Raw genomic sequence first — 20,292 nt, forward strand, 5'->3', positions numbered from 1 at the left:
CCCACCTTTACCAAAAATTAACTCATGATGGGGGCAAGGGGAGGGCAGTGGGCAGCACCTCTCCCTGCACCTTCCACAAATGGACATAAAACATTCAAAATCTATACTTCTTTCAACTTGCCAACCATTAAATATTATCTGCTTGGTATAAATGTCTACTAGATTCCACATACCATCTTTGGCCTATCTTAAACCCATAAAAAAAGTCTTTTCTAACTAAAGAGATAGGAAAACAAATTGAGGCGAATGACTTCTACCCTCACAAAGCAGCGACCACTGGCCAAGGCCTATGCCTTGTCTGGAACTTCCCAGTTATACTGCTTAAGAAATTACGGATTTCCATTTTCTCAGACCAAATGTGGCTAGACCTGCCCTGTTCTGCCCATTTCTCAAAGTGAGTCAGCAGCATTGTTATCAACCCACAGAGAAGGAAATTAAGGGGGAAAAAGGGGTTTTATTAGTAAAGAACTACGAGAACCTTTTCTTCCTGTCTTGTATTAAAAATGAAACAAAGACAAACCACAACTTGTAAAGAGCAGTAAAGGTCTGATTCAAAGTTATACAGAAAACAATGATGTGGAACTAAACTAATACACTAAAACTTTCTTTTCATCCGTAATTATTTGACTTGAGCTTAAAAAATTTCTTTCATGTATTTAGGGCAATCGGCAGCCACATGTAGATGACTCCAGTTTACCTGAGGAGACATGGGAAAATGACTATTAAGCAGTCTGACTGGTGAAGCTGATGGGTACAAACTCACTATACTATTCTACTTTTGTGTTCTTGTTAAAACGGCACAACGTGTTAAAACATTTTTTAAATGTAAACTTGTGCCAAGAAAATGACATGTATAAAAACCTCTGTTGCTTCGTATAAAAGTCAGCTCCAACCAGGGCACCTTCTTTCTCTAATCTGTTCTTTTTTTCCTCTTTCCAGGTCCTTATGTGTACTCACTGAAAGATCCTAGTGGGAAGACCAGTTTACTCAAGTGAAATGGTGCTGAAAACAATCTGGGCAAGATATTACTAAGTTTTAGATAGAGACTATGGAACATTCTTGAAATTGACTTCAGTATGTTAGATTATTGTTTCAAGAGACATCACTACATAGTAATGTTCCTTTTTTTTTTTTTTTAAGATTTTATTTATTTGACAGAGAGAGAGAGCCAGTGAGAGAGGGAACACAAGCAGGGGGAGTGGGAGAGGAAGAAGCAGGCTCCTAGTGGAGGAGCCTGATGTGGGACTCGATCCCAGAACGCTGGGATCACACCCTGAGCTGAAGGCAGACGCTTAACGACTGCGCCACCCAGGCGCCCCTACATAGTAATGTTCCTTAACATAACATAAAGCGATCAACAAATCCAGGGTATATGAGGGGGTCTATACATGCTTTTTAACTGGTTTGTCCAACACTTTTACCTCTTCCCTCAAAACAACTAGATTCATCAACAAAATGTATTACACTAAAATGTCTATGTACCTCTCAAGACTAGAGTCAAACTACTTACAGCGGGAAGGAAGGAAAATCCAGAACAGTTAGAATGAAGCTGCGATTAAATGCTAAAATATCTTTTATACTGTGTTTTTGCACTGCCTTATAGAGAAGGGGACTACATTCTCCAGCTGCCCTTTCAAAGCACTGCAAAGGGGGGCGCCTGGGTGGCTCTGCATTAAGCCTCTGACTCTTGATTTCAGCATAGGTCATGATCTTAGGGTTGCGATCTCAGTTCTGCACTGGGCATGGAGCGCTTAAGATTCTCTCTCCCTCTCTCCGTTTCCCCCTCTCCAAGAAAAAAAAAAAAAAAGAACCGCAAAGGAACAGGTATGAACACTGTCGTCATGAATACTACAGCAAACATAAGTGTGATTTCTAAGTGTGGTTAGTCTTTGAAGACTGACACCCAAGTTTGGCCTCCTGGGGGAGCAAGTTCCACAGGTTGATTCACCATTCTATTAAACCTGATTTTTATTTGCTCTTAAGGCTTGTAAAATTAAGCCTTGGGAACTTAAAATTAACATAAAGCGGAATGATCAGACGTCTTGAAAGTCTGTGATAGAGTAAAATTTTAGACCCGATAGAGGGATGTTCAGGCCTAGCAAGTACTGCAATAGCTTGGAACCACTGCAAGTTTGGTGAAAGTGATTCTTCAGCAGATCCAGGAAAATCCCAATGCTCCCGATGACCCCTCACCTGATTGAACTCCTCGTCAGCATATATATCAATCAAGTCCACTCCTTCTGACATGGCTCCGGAAGGAAGATCACGAGTCCAGAGAACGGACAAAGTAAGGAAGATGCCACTGCGGTATCCTGAAAGAGGCAAGAATTAGAAGGCGTGAGGGTCCCGGGCTGGGAGGAGAGCAATGGTAGCCAACCTCCCGTCTCCAGAGACGCAGCATCCCGACAGCCCAAGCTCGGTCCCACCCGCTCCACTCCGCCCCGCCCCCGGCCTCGCGCCGCCCCTCGCTCTCCCAGGCCGCCGGGGCTCGCGGGGCTCGCTGCCCATCACCCTCGGGCCCGACCCGAGTTGCGCCGCAGCTGCCCGTGGCGCGACGGCAAAGTCTAGGCCTCTGCTCCTAGGGGCCCCGAGACGGCGCTGCGAAGAACGACCGCGGCGAAGCCTGCGGCCCTAGCCCGCCGCACCTGCCTAGGCCCCAAAGCGGCCCCGGCTAGAGTCCCCGCGGGTCGTGGAGCTCCAGCCGCCTCCGCTCCCCACCCAGGCCTAGTCCTCGCCCCCAACTAGGCCCGCCCCACTCCCTCCCCACAGACTCGGCCCGGCGCCCTCGGCCTCCTCCCTCAAAGGCCCGCACCTCCCCCCGCCCGCCGACTCCGGCTGCCCGAAACTCAACCGACCCCCTCCCAGTCTCAGCGCTGACCCCGAGCCCTCTTCCGGCCCAGCCGGCCCCGGGCCGCGCGCCCCCGTTACCGGGAATATGGCGGCGGCGGCGGCGAGTCCGGACTAGGCCCGAAGCGCGCGAACCGCTCTCGGCCCCAGGTCCCGCCCCCCCGCCGCTGGCGTCACACGCACAGCCACTTCCGCCATGCGCAAGGAGGCATCTTCCGGCTCAGGCACTTCAGCGCTGAAGTCCGCACTTCAAGCGTCCGGAAGTTCCCGGAAGTGGCCGGGCCGTAGGCTTCCGGTGTGCGTCGGGAAGAATGGCGGTGGGCACCATATTCCCGGGTCTAGTACGGGTGAGGAGAGTGGAGGTTTTAGGGTCTTGGGCAAGCCATAGTGGGGACTGAGTTTCGTATTCCAACGCAGTCATGGAGACTGCGAGGAGCATCCGGCTGCCTGATAGCCCAGGGCAAGGGCGGAACCAAGGAGAGATCGGCCTTGCAACATAGGAGATTCAGGTCACATCCACTCTTTTCTGAGCCCACTGTGTGCCTGTCTCGTCCGAGACCCAGTTCAGATTTTACCTGTTTCCCAGGTGTAGCTGGCTGCACTCCCTCTGTGCGCCGCTTCTGCGTGTTCTTAAGTCTGTTTTTTTGTCTAATACCTGTCACGATTTCACATCTTAAGATCATTTTTTTTTGTTGTAGGCTTTTCACACTGTAAACTTCTCTCAGTACTTTTTTTGCTGCTTCTCTTCATTTTTTGTAAGTTGCGTTTTCGTTTGTCTCAAGATATTTTCGAATTCCTCTTTTGATTTCTTTGACCCATTTGAACTATGGGTTATTCATGAGCTGGAGTGTGTTTAATTTGCACGTATTTGTGAATTTTCCAGTTTTCCTTCTGCTGTTGATCTCTAGTTCATTTCACTGTGGTCACTTATATCATTTTAATCTTTTTTAATTTGGTAAGACTTGTTTTGCAACCTAAGGTGATCTATCTTGGAGAGTGTTCCCATCCAGATGTGCTTGAAAATAATGTATTCTGCTGCTGTTGGGTGAAATATTCTGTACAGGTCCGTTTTGGTCCATTTGGCCTATAGTGTTGTTCATATCTTCTTTTTATTGATCTTCTGTCTGGATGTTCTGTCCCTTACTGAATGTGGAATATTGAAATCTATTTTTATTGTATTGCTGTTTATTTCTCCCTTCAGTTCTGTCAGTTTGCTTCCTATGTTTGGGTGCTCTGATGTTGGTTGCATATATATTTATAATTGTTTTATATTCCTGGTGCATTTACCCTGTTATTATATAATAATGTCTCATATATCTCGTGACAGTTTTTGACTTAACGCCTGTTTTGATTGACATAAGTAGGGCCATCTTAAATCTTTGGTTACCATTTGCATGGAATATCTTTTTTCATCCTTTCGCTTTCAACCTTGTATTCTTTTTTTTTTTTAAGATTTTATATATTTATTCGACAGAGATAGAGACAGCCAGCGAGAGAGGGAACACAGCAGGGGAGTGGGAGAGGAAGAAGCAGGCTCACAGCAGAGGAGCCTGATGTGGGGCTCGATCCCATAACGCCGGGACCACGCCCTGAGCAGAAGGCAGACACTTTAAACCGCTATGCCACCCAGGCGCCCCTCAACCTATGTATTCTTACATCTAAAAGGAGTCTAGTAAAAGCATGTAGTCCAATCCTGTTTTTTAATCCATTTAGCTAGTCTAGTGTTTTGGTTGGAGATCTTAGTTCATTTACATGTGAAATAATTACTGATCAAGATGTTATTATTGCCATTTTGTTAATTGTTTTCTATCTGTCTTACAGCTTTTGTGTCCCTTTTATCCCCTCCTTGTTATCCTTTGTGTTTCATTGTTTTGTTTTTTGTTTTTTGTTTTTTGTTTTTTGTTTTTGTAGAGACAAGCTTTAATCCCTTTCTCGTTTTCTATTGTATATCTTCTGTGGATGTTTTCTTCTTGGTTACCATGGGGCTTACATAAAACATAATCATCTATTTTAAGCCGATAACAATTTAACTTCAATCACGTACCAGAAAACCTACCCTTTTACTTCTTCCAGTTTACATTATTGATGTCATAATTATATATTTATTTTTAAAAAGATTTATTTATTTGAGAGTGTGCATGTGTGCAGAGCAGGGGGTTGGGGGTTGGGGAGGAAGAGGCAGAGGGAGAGCATTCCAAGTGGACTCCACACTGAGCACAGAGCCCCAGTGCAGGGTTGGATCTCAGGACCCTGAGATCACGACCCAAGCAGAAACCAAGAGTCGGACCATTAACCAACTGCGCCACCCAGGCACCCCCACAATTACAAATTTTTATGTTATATATCCATTAGCTCATGTTTTTCTATTTTAACTTATATACCAGAATTAAAAGTGATTTATGTACCACTATTATAGTATCTTGTATTTGTTATATTTATTTTTACCAGTGATCTTTATGCTTTCACATGCTTTTGTGTTGCTCTCTGTTGTCCTTTGGGTCCTTTGGGCTTCTTGAATTTGGATGTTCATTTCTTTCCCCAGATTTGGGAAGTTTTTGACCATTTCTTTGTGTTAATGTTTTATTTAAGTAAGCTATGCACCCAACATGAGGCTTGAACTCATGACCCTGAGATCAAGAGTTGCCTGCTCTACTGAGCCAGCCAGCTGCCCCTGGCCATTTCTTTAAATAAGCTTTCTGCCCCTTTCTCTTCTTCTGGCTTCCCATAATATTTATAGTGGTCTGCTTGTTGATGTCTTATAAGTCCCCTGGGCGCATTTCAATCTTTTTTTTTTTTTTCCTTCCTCTGATTGGGAAATTTCAAATGACCTGTGTTTGAGTTCACTGATTCTTTCATCTGCTTGATCAAGTCTGCCAGTTAAACCCCATAGTGAATTTTTTTCATTTGGTTATTGTATTCTTCAGTTCCAAAATTTGTTTTGTTCTTTTTAATATTTCTTTCTGTTGATATCCTGTTCATACATTGTTTTCTTGAGCTAATTGAACATCTTGATGACAGTTGTTTTTAATTCTTTGTCAGGTAATTCATATGCCTTTGTTTCTCTAGGGTTGGCTTCTAGAGATTTATTTTGTTCCTTTGATTGGGCCATGTATTCCTCTTTCTTCATGTCCCTTGCAACTTTATGTTGGATCCACACTTTCGAAAAAACAGTCACCTCTACCAGTCTTTTTGGACTGGCTTTGTACAAGGAAAGACCTTCACCAGTCAGCTTGGCTAAAGATTCTGGGAGCCTCTCAGACTTTTTGTGTGAATAGTTCTTCTTTAGGCTTGTGCATGTAAATTCCCAGTTGGAAGGATTTGCTGGCTTCTTTTTTTGGGAGAGTCTTACCTGGTTTCTGGATTTCTCATAAAGGGAATTGGTCCATGTATGGTTGAGCTGGTGTCTCTGTGAGAGAAGGAGAGTGTGGGACTTCCTGTTTCATCATCTTGCTGGTGTCACTACCTTCTCATTGCATCTTGATAGGTTTTGCCCTTCTCTGTATTGGGAGCCTTTGGGGGATTAGGGACCATGCCATCACTGTATGCTCAGATTTTAACACAAGCAAGTGACTAAAATACATACCATTCCATAATAATTTTAAGGGAATATAAAGGAAGGAGAAAACATTTCTGCTAGAGAATTTCTGGAATGGTACTAGTTAAGAGCACATTTGCAGTTAGGGCTGGGTTCCAGTCCTAACTGCACTTACTATTTGGGTGACTTGGTAAGTTATTTAACCTCTCTGAGCCTCAGCTTCCTATGCGATAAAGTGGGGACAGTATCAACATAATTTCTTAAGAACTAAATGAGATTGAATGCATTTAGCACCTAGTAAGTGTTGAGTGAATGACAGTGATGGTAGTCCTTATAAAGATGTTTGTGGTTTATTTCAGATGCTTCCTCTGTCAAGGCGCCACCTAGCGTCTCCTTTGCTCAGCACACCATCATTCAGCCGTTTCTACAGAGGTGACAGCCCAACAGATTCCCAGAAAGACATGATTGAAATCCCTTTGCCTCCATGGCAAGAGCGAACTGATGAGTCCATAGAAACCAAAAGAGCCCGGCTGCTCTATGAGAGCAGAAAGAGGGGCATGTTGGAAAACTGTATTCTGCTTAGGTAGGGAAATAAGAGACTTGGTGTCACTTTCTCTTTTACTGGATATAGCTTTTTCAACTTTGTTCTCTCTCTTTCTCCTTTTAGCCTCTTTGCTAAAGAATATCTGCACCACATGACTGAGAAACAGCTGAACCTCTATGATCGTCTGATTAACGAGCCCAGTAATGACTGGGATATTTACTACTGGGCCACAGGTACTGGGCATGATCAGCATGCAGCATGATGTGAAAAATAGGATGACTCGTGCCGATTTGAGTCTGGAATTGTGTCCTAGGCAATTTGTTTCTTTTGTTCATGCAGTCGACATGCAACCCCCGCATGCTCCAAATTTTTCAAAGTGTGCAAAATTTTTTTATTAAAGTTCTTTGTTTTGCAAGCAGTAGAATCCTGTTTAATATAAGCAAAAGGGGAGTTTAGTGGAATGGTGTGGAAGAGCAGAGTTAGGAAAACCAGGCTGGGAATGGTGTGGAACCTGACAGCCCTAGAATGCTGCATAGCAAGTGTTCCTCAATAGTCTCACTCCAGCACTGCCTTTGGGAATAACAGTTTTCACTGTGTATAATTAGGATTAGCTTTGGCCGTGAGTTAAAAAAAAAAAAAAAAAGCAATACTAGCTTAAACAAATCAGGATTATATTTCTCTCTTATAACAGCAGTCCAGAGGTAGGCCTTCCATAGAGGAGTCATGATGCCCAGATTCCCCTCGATGTGCTCCTTCCTCCGTAGCACGTGCCGTCTACCTCGTGGTTGCTGCGGCTGTGTCTGTCATGTTTCTGTTTCAGTCAGGAGAAAATGTGTAGAAGTGAAATTCCCCTTATTTTTTATGACTCCTTCTCAGGAGAATACCTGCACCACACTTCACTAGTTTTCCATTGGCCACAGTTCAGTCACATGGCAACGCCTAGTCATGATGAGAAAATGATATAGTCCATTTTGTGCGTCCAGTTACATTGGGAGTTCTGTTGTCAAGGAAAAATGGGAGAATGGATATTAGGGGACGTCTCATCCATTTTCGTCACACTCTGGGTCTTCTGGTTTTATGTTCCCAGTCCAGATTTGAGTCATAAAGTAGAAACCGTTCTGTAGGTTATGAGTATAAAGTGTGATAATACAGAGTCTTGAGGTTTATGTAAACATTGGAAAGCCCACGAAGTGTAAAATATTTACCCTCTGGTCCTTTAGTGCTGTTGAGTAAAATCCCATCATGTGACTGTACTCCACGGTTTTTTATCTGTTGACCAGTTGAGGGACATCAGGGTGTTTCCAGTTTTAGGCGATTATGAGGAAAGCCACTATAAATATGCAAACTATAAACGTTTGCATATTGCTTTTTGTGGATGTAGGTAGTAGTTTTTCTTGGGTAAATACCCAGGAGAAGGGTCACTGAGTCACATGGTAAGAGTTATGACAAACTTTTTCTGTAGTAGGGCAGGGAGTAAATATTTTAGGCTTTGCAGAGCATACAGTCTTTGTCTTGAGTCTTCCACCCCTGCCATTGGAGCATACAGACTGCCACTGGACAGTAGGTAAATGCGTGCTACGGTGTTGCAATGAAATTTTATTGACAGACACTGAACTTTGAATTTCATATAATTTTCATTGTCACAAAAAATCCTTTTAACTTTTTTCCTCAACCATTTAAAAGTCATTTTTAATGTACTGGCCATACAAAAACAGGCAGCAGGCCATAGTTTGCTGACTCCTAGGCTAAGTGAAAGAGGCCAGACTCAAAGTCCGGCCATATATACCGTATGATGCCGTTTTTATGATATTCTGGGAAGGGCAAAACTATAGGGGCAGAAAACAAACTAGCAGTTGTCAGGGACTGAATGTGAAGTCCCCCATCCTTACCAGCACTTGGTATTATCAGGATTTTATTTGTTTTTGTTTTTAGCCATTCTAAGAAATAGGCAGTGATATTCACTGTAGTGAATTATCGTGGCTCTGGTGATTAAGGGTATTGAGGATCTTCTTTAAGTGGATCTTTGCCATTCTTACATCTTTGCTAATATGTCTCTCCAAATCTTATCCCACCTTTGTTTTTTTCTTAATTGGGTTCGTTTTCTAATTGAGTTTTGAGTGTTCTTTATTTATGTCAGGTTCAAATCCCTTGTTAGATCTGTGTCTTGCAAATTTCTTTCTCCTTGCTTATGGTTTGTCTGCGTATTCTTAACATTGTCTTTCAAAGAGCAGTTTTTAATTTTGGCGAAGGACAGTGTTTTATTTGGTGAGTTAGCGGGTTGTGCTTTTGATACTGTGTCTAAGAATCTGCCTTATCTGAAGTCACAAAGATTTTCTCTGTTTTCTTCCAGGAACTTTATAGTTTTAGAATCACCTGTTCAGTTTCTCAAAAAATTGGGAGTTGTTTTGGATCAGTAGATCAGTTTGGGAAAATCTTTTGTCTAATCTATGAACTTGCGGTATCTCCATTTATTTAGGTCTTTGACTTTTTTTTTTTAACATTTATTTATTATTTAAAAAAATTTGTTTATTTGAGATAGTGAGTGCACGAGCTGGGGAGAGGGACAGGGAGCGAGGGAGACGCAGACTTCCTTTTAAAGAGCAGGGAGCCTGACGTGGAGCCTCACATGGTGCTCGATCCCAGGACTCATGACCTGAGCCAAAGGCAGACACTTGACCAACTGAGCCCTTTGGTCTTTGACTTCTTTATCAGTATATTATTTGTCGTTATATCACAAATTACCCCAAAACTTACTGGCTTTAAACAAACCCACCTTTATTATCTCAACCTTTCTGTGGATCTGGAATCCAGACATGGCGTAGTTGGGTGCTGTGCTTTCGTCTGTCATGAAGTTATAATCAAGGTGTCAGCTTAGGGCCTGGGGTTTCATCTGGAGGCTCAGTTAGGGTAGGATCTGCTTTAAGTTCTCTCTGGTGTTGGCACAATTAAGTTCCTCACAGGTTCCCCACCTGCAGGCCTAAGTTCCTTGCTGGCTGTCGTCTAGAGGCTGCCTTCTGTTCCTTGTCACAAGGGCCTCTCCTACTTGTGAAGCTTGGTTCTTCAAAGCACGTAAGCCGAGAAGACAAGAGAGGAATCTGCTAGCAAGATGGAAGTCTCAGTGTTTTATAACCTAATCACGGAAATGACATTGTGTTACCCTTGCCATATTCTGTTGGTTAGAATCAAGTCTTTAGGTCCAGCCTGTGTCGGGTTAGGGGTGAGAATCACGCAAGAGCATGATACCTGGAGGTGGAGATCATTGGAGGCCATCCTAGAAGTCTGACTGCTACAATCCATGTTTTGTAGTTTTCAGCATATTTTGGACATATTCTGCTGGATTTATACCTAGGTATTTCATGTATTTTGGTGCTATTAATAAGTGGTACTTGAAGAGACATTTTCACTTTCTCATTGTTCGTAGAATGTAGAAATACAGTTGATTTTTGTACACTGTGACCTTGCTGAGCGCACTCAGATCTAGAAGCTGTTTTGTAGATTCTTTGGGATTTTCTGTGTAGACCGCTGTGTCATCTGTGAACAGAGAAGGTTTTCTTTTCCAATCTGTATGCCCTTTATATCTTTAATTTGCTTTATTGCACTATCTGGGATCTCCAGTGTAACGCTGAATAGTAGCAGTGAGAGGAGCATCCTTGTCTTGTTCCCAGTGTTGGGGGAAAGTATTCAGTCTTTCACTGTTAATATACAGTTAGCTCTAGGTGAGTCGTAAATGCCTTTTATCAGATTGAGAAAATTTCTTTCCATTTGTGTATTGAGCGTTTTTTCATAAATAAATGTTGAATCTTGTCAGGTGCTTTCTAGGCATTTCTCTAGAGACGATCATTTGTTTGGTCGTATGATTTTTTTTCCCCCTTAGTTTATTGATATGGTGAATTTTTCATTGATTTTTTACATTTTGAGCCAACCTTGCATTCCCATGATAAACCTCACCTGGTCTTTATGTATTGCTTGATTTGATTTGCTAATATTTTGGAGATCTTTGTATCTGTCTTCATGGGGGTATTGGTTTTCTTGTAATGTTATCTGGTTTTGATCAGGGTAATGCTGGCTTCATAAAATGAGTTGTGAAGTGTTCTCTTTCATTTTCTGGAAGAATATATGGAGTCGGTGTTATTTCTTTATTAAGTATTTGGTAGAATTTCCTGGGGAAGTCTTCTGGATCTGAGGTTTTCTCTGTTGGAAGTTTTTAACTGTAAAGTCTAATTTTTTTTAATAGCTATAGAACAATTCGAGTTATCTCTTTCTTCTTAGATGAGGTTTGTTAGTGTGTCTTTAATAAATTTGGCCACATCATATAAGCTGTTAAGTCTATGGATATAAAGTTGTGGTCATATTCCCTTTTTCTTTGATTGTCTGAAGAGCTGTAGTGAGGTCCCTCCTTTATTTCTAATATTGGTGATTTGTGGGTTTTTTTCGTTTTTTCTTGATCAGTCTGGCTAAAAGTTTATCAGTTTTATTTATTTTTTCAGATAACCAGCTTTCAATTTATTTATAGTTTTTTCTCTATTTTTCTTTTTCATTGATTTCTGATCTTTATTTCCTTTTTTTCTGCTTGTGTTGGGCTTAATTTGCTCTTACTTTTTTAGTTTCGTAAGGTGGAAGTTGAGCTCATTGATTTGAGACCTCTTTTTCCATTGTAAGCATTTAGTACTATGAATTTCCCTCTAAGCACTGCTTTAGTTTCATGGTGCAAATTTCTGTTATCATTTTCATTCAATTCCTAATTTCCCTTCTGACTTCCGCTTTGACCCATGAGTTGTTTAGAAGTTTCTTTTTTTTTTTTAAGATTTAATTTATTTATTTGACAGCGAGAGAACACACGAAGGGGGAACAGCAGAGGGAGAAAGATGAGTAGACTCCCTGCTGAGCAGGGAACCTGACACGGGGCTCAATCCCAGTACCCTGGGATCGTGACCTGAGCTGAAGGCAGATGCTCAACTGAGCCACCCAGGTGCCCCTAGAAGTTTCATTTAAAATATATCCAGATATTTTTCTGTTACTGATTGCATTATGACCATAGAACTTACATTGTGTAGTTTCAGTTCTTTTGTTTCTTGAAATTTGTTTTATGGCCTGAACTATGGCTATATACTTGATAAATGTCTCGTTTGCACTTATTTGAACATAATGTGCCGTCTGCACCTGTGGATGAAGTGTGCTGTAAATGTCAACTAGGGCAACTTTGTTGATGCCGTTCTTCATGTTCTCTATATTCTGACTTGTTTACTCTGTAATTGTTTGTTGATTAATAAGAGAAGAGTGCTGAAACCTCCAATTATAATTGTGGATTTGTCTATTACTCCTTTCAATTCCCTGTTTTTCCTTCATAAGTTTTGAAGCTCTATTTTGTGAAAACACATTCAGGGTTGTTGTATCTTCTTGATGAATTGACTCCTTTACCATTCTATATAATGTCTGTCTTTATTGCTGATAATATTCTTTATTCTGAAGTGTCTGCTAGTAATTTAGCCACACCAGCTTTCTTTCGATTAGTGTTTGCATGGTATGTGTTTTTTCCATCTGTGTTAGTTTTCTATGCTACATAATAAATTACTAGAAACTTAGTGATTTTAGATAACATAGTTACACAGATTTACACATATATTCATAGTTCTGTAGGTGAGAAGTTCTGTAAGCCTAGAACTCAGTCTGAAATTGCTGTTTGCTGTTCTCCATTCCTGTCTGGAAGCTCATTCAGGTTCTCAGAATTCATTTCCTTACAGTTGTAGGATTGAGGTCCTGCGTGTCTTGCTACCTGTCGATCTCTTAAAGCTCCTGGAAGCCACTTGCAGGTCCTTGCTACAAGGTTCCTTCCATCCCAGCAAAGAGATTCTTCATCACATGGCGTCCCTCTCAACACTTCAGATCTCTCTGACTTTCCTTCTGCCACCAGCTGGAGAGCACTGCTTTTAAAGAGCACATGTGGGACGCCTGGGTGGCTCAGTCACTTAAGCATCTGACTCTTGATTTCGGCTCAGGTCATGACCTCAGAGTTGTGAGATGGAGCTCTGTGCTGGGTGTGGAGCCTACTTAAGCTTCTCTCTTTTCCTTTCCTCCCCCTTCCCCCTTAAAAAAATAAATAAAATAAAGAGCACATGTGATTAGGTCCGAACCACCTGGATAATTTCCCTGTCCTGAGGCGGCTGTGCCATCTAACATAACTTACTCATGGCAGTGAAAATCTTCATGTTCACAGTCCTGAGAAGTATGCAGGGCTTGTATGCCAGGGGAGTGGGAAGTACTGAGGGCCAACTTAGAAGTCTGCCTCCCACACCATTCCTTTACTTTTGACCTATCTTTGTCTTTATATTTAGATCGAGCTTCTTATAGATAGCATATGTAGTCTCTTTTTTATTCAGTCTTACAGTTTCTGTCTTTTCATTGGTGTGTTTTGGTCATTTGCATATATTCAGTGAACAGTGTGGTTGAATTAAAATCTGTCTTTTTGTTTCCTGTTTTTTCCATGTGTTCTTTTTTCCTTTTCCCCTCTATTTCCATGTTTTTTCAAATTAAGTATTTAAAATTTCATATGACCTCCATTGTTGGTTTATTGTTTATACTTCCTGTTATCATTTTTTTATGATTGCCGTAGGCTTTACAAGATACATCCTTAATTACTCAGTCTCCTTTCAAGTTATATTTTACTGCAGGTGCCCTAACATATTAGTTATTCTAAATTCTGTAACAGTTCTAACATCTGGGTCATCTCCGAGGCTTTTTCTGTTTGCTTTGTCCCTTCACAGTGTGTTGTGTTTTTCTTCTTTTGTGTGCATGTGTGTCTCATAATTTTTGATTGAGTGTTAGACATTGTGAGGAAGACAGTAAAGAGCAAAGTAAATAGTATTTATGCCTAGAAATGGGCGTGCTTCCAGTAGGCTGTTAGTATGGGGATCAAGTCAGTCTAGTTAGGAGTTCAGCTCTTGTAGATTCTGTTACTGCTGTGCTTGCCTTCACTGTGCCACAAGCCTCTGTTGCTGCCATCTGCATAGAGTAGGGGCTGAGTTTCCGGAGGGTATTTCTCAATGTTCCTGTTCTTCCCTCAGCTTTCAGCCTTCCTCCTATTTCTGTGCCTCAGAGGGAATCTTTCTATGCTCTTGCCCTTCCCCAGCAACAGATTCCTGTTGCTTCCCACTTGGGGGACGGAGGTTGGGAAGGCATTCTCCGTTATCCTGGTTCACCTTCAGTCCCTGTGGCCCCAGGTCTCAGGGGTGGGCTTTCTCTGTGGCCCTGACTGTCCCACAGGATGAGAAGATTTTTTTTTTTTTCTTTTCTGTCTTCACCATCCCAGATGGGTCCTCACACGTTCCAAGTAGGAGATGGGATTTGCAGACCTACCCCCAGTCTCTTAAGGCTTTTATTTCGCAAAGAAGGGCAGGCTGGGCTCTAAGCTTTTTTGCGGTCTTGGCTGCTCCGCCGCTCCTGGCCTGCACCACTCAGGGATGCGGTCTCCTGCCTCTTGCTCTGAACCTAGTCTTGGTCAGCAGCACGCTCTGGAGGTTTGCTGCGAACAGCCTGGAGGGCGTGCACTCCCCCGGTGTCTGTGGCTAGCCCACGCTTGGCTTGTAGCAGTTGTTAAAAATCTTAGCTGAACTCTTCTTACCTGTTTGGATGGCGTCCAGTGTCTCTTCTTCCTGAGCCCTGTCTCGGGCGAGCAGGTGCTCATGTGCACTTTCTCCTTTGGGGGGCTTCTCTTCCCTTAGATTTTATTCTGCTTGGTTGCCCCGTGACCTCGCTTCTCGCATGACTTCACGGAAAGTCATGCTGTTTGTAGATTTTCTGGCTTTTCTTGTTAGGATGAGCACGGTGTTCTTTCCAGTCTGCACCGTCCTTGGGGGAAGCCTAAACCGCCTGGGCTTTATTTCGATGATCACAGAAAAAAAACAGATGCCGAGCCCACTAGATGCTGGGCTTCTGTGCTCAGTGAGGGGAAGTTAAGTTTTGTTTGAGGAATTCTCCCTCCCAGCATTGTAGTCTTGATAGGACGTTCCCTAAGCTTCCCCCGTGGGAGGCTTTGCTTGTAATTGGCATCTTAAGCAGGTGTCTCCAGGTGAAGAGGAGGTGGGAGGTAAGCAAGCATACTGGGGCCCCCTCGCCCACCCCCAAGACGACGACACTCTTGTGGCTTTGCTCTCCGTGCCATTGTGGCCTGTCCCTCCACATCTGGTTTTCCAGGTTCATGTCCATTTTGTGCGCCTCTGATAGCCTTCTAATGAATTCCTTTTTGCTGAAGTTGGTAGAGCTACTTGTTTGCCATGTACACCGAGGACTTCTGCCTCGGGAAGTGTATAGGCTGGAAGGGGAAACGCAGTACCCAGAAAACACCGAAATACCGAGTGCAGAGCAAAACAGTGCCCCCGAGCTTGGACAGGCCAGGGGCCAGTAGGCTTGTTCATAAAAGGCCAGACGGTAAATATTTTAGTCTTGTGGCCATACAGCCTCTGTCGCAGCTACTCATCGCTGCCGTCCTAGTGCGAAAGCAGCGGGACAGTATGTGAACAGATGGGGGCACCTGCTCCGACAGGGGTGACGCGCGGCCGCCGCGCTCCGCCGGCTCCCACTATAGGCTGCCGTGTGTATTTGGAGACAATCTGTTGGTTCCTTTCAAAGGCCAGAGTTTCAAGTTTCAGGGTCCCTCTGAATTTTCTCTGCCCATTCCTCTCTTGCAGAAGCAAAACCAGCCCCAGAAATATTTGAAAACGAGGTCATGGCATTGCTGAGAGACTTCGCTAAAAACAAAAACAAAGAGCAGAGACTACGCGCCCCGGATCTGGAATACCTCTTCGAAAAGCCACACTGAGCTGTGTCCCATCGCCTGCCCTGGGGGCTCAGTCCACGGACTCGAACTTAGGATGGACGCTGACCTTGACTTCCTGCTTCTCCGGAGCCACTCAGCCCACCCAGACCGTTGATCTTGCTGCAAATGATGGACCCATCTCTCAGGACATGTCAGTACTGGCCGTGACTCATTCTGACACTTTTTTGGTTCAGTTTTAAGCCTAAAAGCGCTTGCTGGTGTTGCCGGCCCTCTGGCCTCTTTCCCTGGCTCCTGTCCCCGGAGGCGGGCTCGGCCACAGGAGGGCAGTGTTGGGGAGGCCATGGTGCTGGCTCATTGCTTTAACCAGAAACGTGTGCTCCGTGAAGAGAGGCAGCCAGCTGCGGGGCTGTGTGGTGAGCTTCCCCGAGCAGCCCAGGGCTTTGTTCAAGTGAAATCCCTCCCCGCTTCCCCACCCGCTAGGGTCCCTCCTGCCAGGGCAGCGGACCCTAGCCCCCTGAGCTGAATCTTTCCGAGACACGGCAGGCAGAACGAGGGCAGCCAGCAGGGATGTGTGGGCATGCTGCTGATGAGTCCACATCCTCCTCATGAGATCTTCTCTAAAACGTTCACTCTGTAAACGGAAAGATAATTAAATATTAAAGAATATTTTATGAAGGAAAAATCACAGTTCCCGGCCCTCACACAATTATTTTAATTCTGTCTGTCCTCATATAATCCATAGTCATTTGTCTCTGGAGTGATACGAGGTGACAGTCACGGGGTTTATTCCCACATGGCATGACGGCAAACTTCTGTATTTCTGCAGTCTTCCCAGTCATTGCAGTTGACGAACTGACAACATAAGCAGTAACATCTTAAAATGAATCAGTTGGAAGTGCTGAGCTCTGGGCCCGGAAGACTAATGTGTGGCTAGCAGTGGTCTCCCTGGAGGGATTTTGCCCTCAGACCTGTAACCCAGTCAGGGCTGTCGTCACCCGGGCCGGGACCATCTGACGGTGTGGACCTTGGAAGGCAGGCCAGGGGGTGGATAAGCACAGGGTGGTGAGCACAGGAAATGCACGCAGAGAGAAAGTGCCTGCCTCCAGCGTTCTGGAGCTGAGGGGTTCCCGGAGAGCCGCCTCCTGGTCCTTCCTGCCTCTGGTGTCCCCGGCTAAGGAGAGAAGAGAAGAGAACCAGCCTTTACTTACATGACCCTGTGAGGGCCTCACGGTACTCCTGCGGACAAGGGCTGTTACGCTGATTTTGTAGATGAGAAAGTGCGCTCAGAGAGCAGTTTGTCCAAGGTCGAGTAGCTATTTAGTCAGAAAGTGACAGTCTCCGTTCGTTCTGCCTCCAAAGCAAATGAACTTTCTACTAGACCACTCTTCTTTAGTAGGAAACTTAGTAGGAATTCGTGCTTTGCAAAGTTAGGGCAAAGATCATTCTGAGACGGCGAACCTGTGTGTCACGAAGGGGGCAGGTGGCCGCCAGATGCCTCCCAAAGCCCGTGGCTCCCCAGGGCAGCTCGCGTGAGTGAGGAAGCAGCGTCGGCACTGGTTTCAAGTTCAGGGCCTGGTTCTGCTGCTCATTTGCCGGCTGACTGCATCGGCCTGAGCCCCCATTTCCTCATCCGTAAGACAGGGGCGATGACGGTCCTTATCGTACCTGACTATTTCAGATGAGAAGAGAAAACTCACAGAGCTCTCACCCGGCCCCCAGCACACTCAGCTCTCGGTAGATACTAGGTGTCAGCTCTTGGTCGTGACCTCAGCCCGAGACTTAAAAGCAGTCTCCTAACGCCAGTTGCCTGGCATGTCACTGAGGTCACCAGAGCTCGTGCGGGGCAGTCTTCTGTGCAGGTGGGAAAGCCAAGCACATTGGAGAACCGCGGGGCTGTCGGGGAAGATGGAAGAGCCCCTGGGGGTGAGAAGCAGGCGTGGGCGTGACAGCTGGGAGGCAGAAGCAGGGCCCTTGAGAGGACGGGAGGACGTCCCCTGAGGCTTCCCGCAGACTCTGGCCACTTGGGGCCTCATTTGATGTGCTGGGCGGAGGACGTTAGGCAGCGGGAGAGCTCGTGAGCGAGATGGGGCTGGACTGTAAGATGTGCACACGAACCGGGGAGCGACTTGCCCATCTACTCTGGGCGCTCCTGCAGCCCACCTGACGGCCTGGTGGGCAGTGTGAGCCTTCCCCCCGCCGGGGGTTCGAGGTCTCCTGACCCTGATTTTGTCTCATTTAACATAATGTTCAACTGTTGCCACCGTCACCTGGGACTGGCGTGCTTCTGAAGAATTGTTTTCCTCCCGGGCTGCTGGCTTGTGTCATCTTGGAAAGTGAAGGATCTTGCTAACTTCAGCTGCTCAGTGTCAGACCCAGGGGTGCTATGTAAACAGTTTTTCCCTTTATTAGGCATTAACTAAAACTAGGCTGGCCACAGCGCATTTTTAAAAATTAATAAACATATAGCAAGGGCCAGCAGCCCCCTAAGGATCTGTGGGGAACAGGAGCCGGCCCCGTCGCTCTCAGTCGGACACATCACTGCTCAGTGACCTCATTCCGAGCCGGGGCCGGGCAGATGAGCGTCTGGCCCTGCACTGCCCCGTCTGAAGTGGTCTCGTGAGTCCTGCCGCCCAGGCTGCCTCGTGACCCGTCACACTGGCTCACAAAGGCTGTTCTCTTCCCATGCTTGCCTCTCTTAATCATTTCGAGTCTTGAGAATGCACCAGCCAAACCCCTTTGCCCGAGCTCCGTGCCTTGGAGTGGATCTGTTGGGGTCATTGCAAAGGTGCCTTGCTCTGGCTTTGGGCATATCTGGTTATCTGGTCTGTCCCGTAGCTCCAGCCAGGGTGGCACACTCAAAACCTGGTTCGTGGTTTTAAACATCACCAGGAAAAGAGATTCCGCTGGCAGAGTGGAGGGTCTCACATTTATCTGTCCATCCGTCCACCACACTGCTGTGGGTTGAGGAAGAGGAAGGGTTCACGATACAGAAGCCGTGCAGGCTTAAGGGGCCAGCAGGTCTGGGAGACTTCGAAGCCGACAGCCCCCTCCTCCCCACAGCTGACAGCCGGCGGTGTCCGAGGGGGTGGGCCTGCCACCCTGCAGCTCTCAAGTAAATGGTGCTGATCAGCTTCCAGTGAAGCGACCTCGGGACACTTGAGTTTCCCAGGGAGCCCCCTGGGAGCGAGGAGGGGTGCCAGATCATCCCCAGTTGGCTAAAATGGCATTGGTGGGACAGGTGGCCTGAGGCAAGGGGTGCTCTTGCAGCTTTAAGAAACACCTGTCTGTCAGCACTGTGACATTTTAGGGTGGATTACCGAAAAGTGGAAGCTATCCGAGATAAGAGGGCTTGAAAGGGAAAGACGTGCGGAGAAGAAATCCAGCACCTTGTAACCTATAATCACAGGAGAAGAGTCTGTCTTTTACTGGGTCCCAGGTCCTGCCTGAATCCGGATACTCCCGCCGAAGAGGAGGATGTTGATATTCTCCTTAAAAAGGGCACCGTGAACACATCTTACATAAGGACACATCAGAGCCTGTAGTTTTAAAGCAAACGGTGATGTTAAGATGGGCATTTTGTTTGCCAGTGGATTTCAGGTGACTTAGTTTGTATCGAGTGAAATGCGCCCCCTTGGCGATGCCCTGGGACACGGTTAGGGCAGACAGAGCAGGGCAGTTGAGGCAGCCGCTGGAGAATCAGACCGAAGGGAGCCTGCCCATCTCCCATTCCTCAGCAAGGTGGGCGCGTTCATCGAACCTCTGCACAGCTCTGTGTCTTTTTTTGTAAAACGGAAAAAAAAAGAACCTCCCCGCACGTGTGGGTGTTAGGACCAAATGAGGTCATGCATGTAAGGCGCCTAGCCCGGGACCTGGCACCTTGGCAACACGGTTGCTAGGTAGTCCTAGCAACGGTGCTCTGTGCTGATGGCGGGCCCAGCGCTGCTGAGAGCCCCACCTGCACTCTGGCTGAATGCTCATGGTGACGTAGGGGAGAGGCACGGTTGTCAGTCCCCTCCCACAGATGAGAAAAGTGAGGCGGGTGAGAGGAAGCTGCTCGCTCCAGGTCACAGAGGGGAAGCAGTAGAGCCAGCATCCGAAGCCAGGCCTCGGGTGGGCCCCGTAGGCTACCCGGCCTCCAAGCAGGAGCGCTGTCGCCAGCACCCCCTGCTCCTGGCTTCTGGTCCTGGGTCTCATCTCGGCCGGGGGAAGACTGCTGTGCGGACTTTGCAGAAACCCTCCCTTGGTTCCCCCAGGACCCCGGGGCCCTGGCTCTTGCAGACAGGACAGCATGGCCTCAGCAGCTCCGGCCTTAACCTCCTGAGCCCTCCAAGCAGGACCGGGGCCACCTCCAGAGAGAGGATGGTGTGGAGTTGAGAGACACTGGATTTGGGGGGCGGTCAGAGGGCAGGGCTCCATCTGCGCTGTGTCAAGGGTTTTATCCTTGAACAGCAGAGAAGAGGTGTGGAGCTTTCTGGATCTTCCTGTCACTATCTGTCCTTTCCCTCTGAGTTGGAGGCTGGGTCTGGGAGCTGGACATGGCTGGTCAGGAAGGCCACGCAAACCCCATTTCTGGGTACAGAGATGAGTTGCCCA

The 20,292-nt window shown here is 45.9% G+C and overlaps 2 protein-coding genes across 10 annotated transcripts in view; one reads left to right on the plus strand and one right to left on the minus strand.

The window, feature by feature from the left end:
- Window positions 1–3,043, minus strand: part of CPSF7 (cleavage and polyadenylation specific factor 7) — a 22,715-nt gene extending 19,672 nt beyond the window's left edge. For 3 of the 7 annotated variants that reach the window (XM_045786812.2, XM_045786807.2, XM_087854939.1), the window contains exon 1: window positions 2,194–2,318. Coding sequence is in view for 4 of the 7 variants with exons in the window: in XM_045786813.2 (XP_045642769.1) it covers window positions 2,194–2,247 (54 nt within the window). In the remaining 3 variants the exon portion in view is untranslated. Of the gene's footprint in view, window positions 1–2,193; window positions 2,319–2,855 lie in introns of those variants that run through there. The other 4 variants (XM_045786813.2, XM_045786808.2, XM_045786810.2 and 1 more) reach the window with 3 other exon arrangements.
- Window positions 3,044–3,058: 15 nt separating this feature from the next.
- On the plus strand, window positions 3,059–16,386 carry SDHAF2 (succinate dehydrogenase complex assembly factor 2). Of its 3 annotated transcripts, none has more exons than XM_045786816.2 (4): window positions 3,059–3,194; window positions 6,742–6,965; window positions 7,050–7,159; window positions 15,611–16,386. In XM_045786816.2, exons 1-4 carry the CDS (start codon window positions 3,159–3,161, stop codon window positions 15,739–15,741), a joined length of 501 nt encoding a protein of 166 aa, XP_045642772.1. In that variant the 5' UTR covers window positions 3,059–3,158; the 3' UTR covers window positions 15,742–16,386. The 3 variants fall into 3 exon arrangements, with proteins under 3 accessions (XP_045642772.1, XP_045642773.1, XP_045642774.1); XM_045786817.2 differs by having other exon boundaries at window positions 3,060–3,164; XM_045786818.2 differs by lacking the exon at window positions 3,059–3,194 and adding an exon at window positions 3,203–3,356.
- Window positions 16,387–20,292: the final 3,906 nt, after the last annotated feature.

This window comes from Ursus americanus, chromosome 24 (assembly GCF_024610735.1).
Source record: "Ursus americanus isolate L20-20 chromosome 24, mUrsAme1.1.p, whole genome shotgun sequence".
NCBI classification, from domain to species: Eukaryota; Metazoa; Chordata; class Mammalia; order Carnivora; family Ursidae; genus Ursus; species Ursus americanus.

What these genes read in the sequence shown, in the direction of transcription:
- SDHAF2 (XM_045786816.2), top strand. Translation starts at nt 3,159, where the DNA reads ATGGCGGTGGGCACCATATTCCCGGGTCTAGTACGG. An exon ending in TATTCCCGGGTCTAGTACGG is followed by an intron (nt 3,195 to 6,741) that starts GTGAGGAGAGTG and finishes GGTTTATTTCAG; the next exon opens with ATGCTTCCTCTGTCAAGGCG. An exon ending in TATTTACTACTGGGCCACAG is followed by an intron (nt 7,160 to 15,610) that starts GTACTGGGCATG and finishes CCTCTCTTGCAG; the next exon opens with AAGCAAAACCAGCCCCAGAA.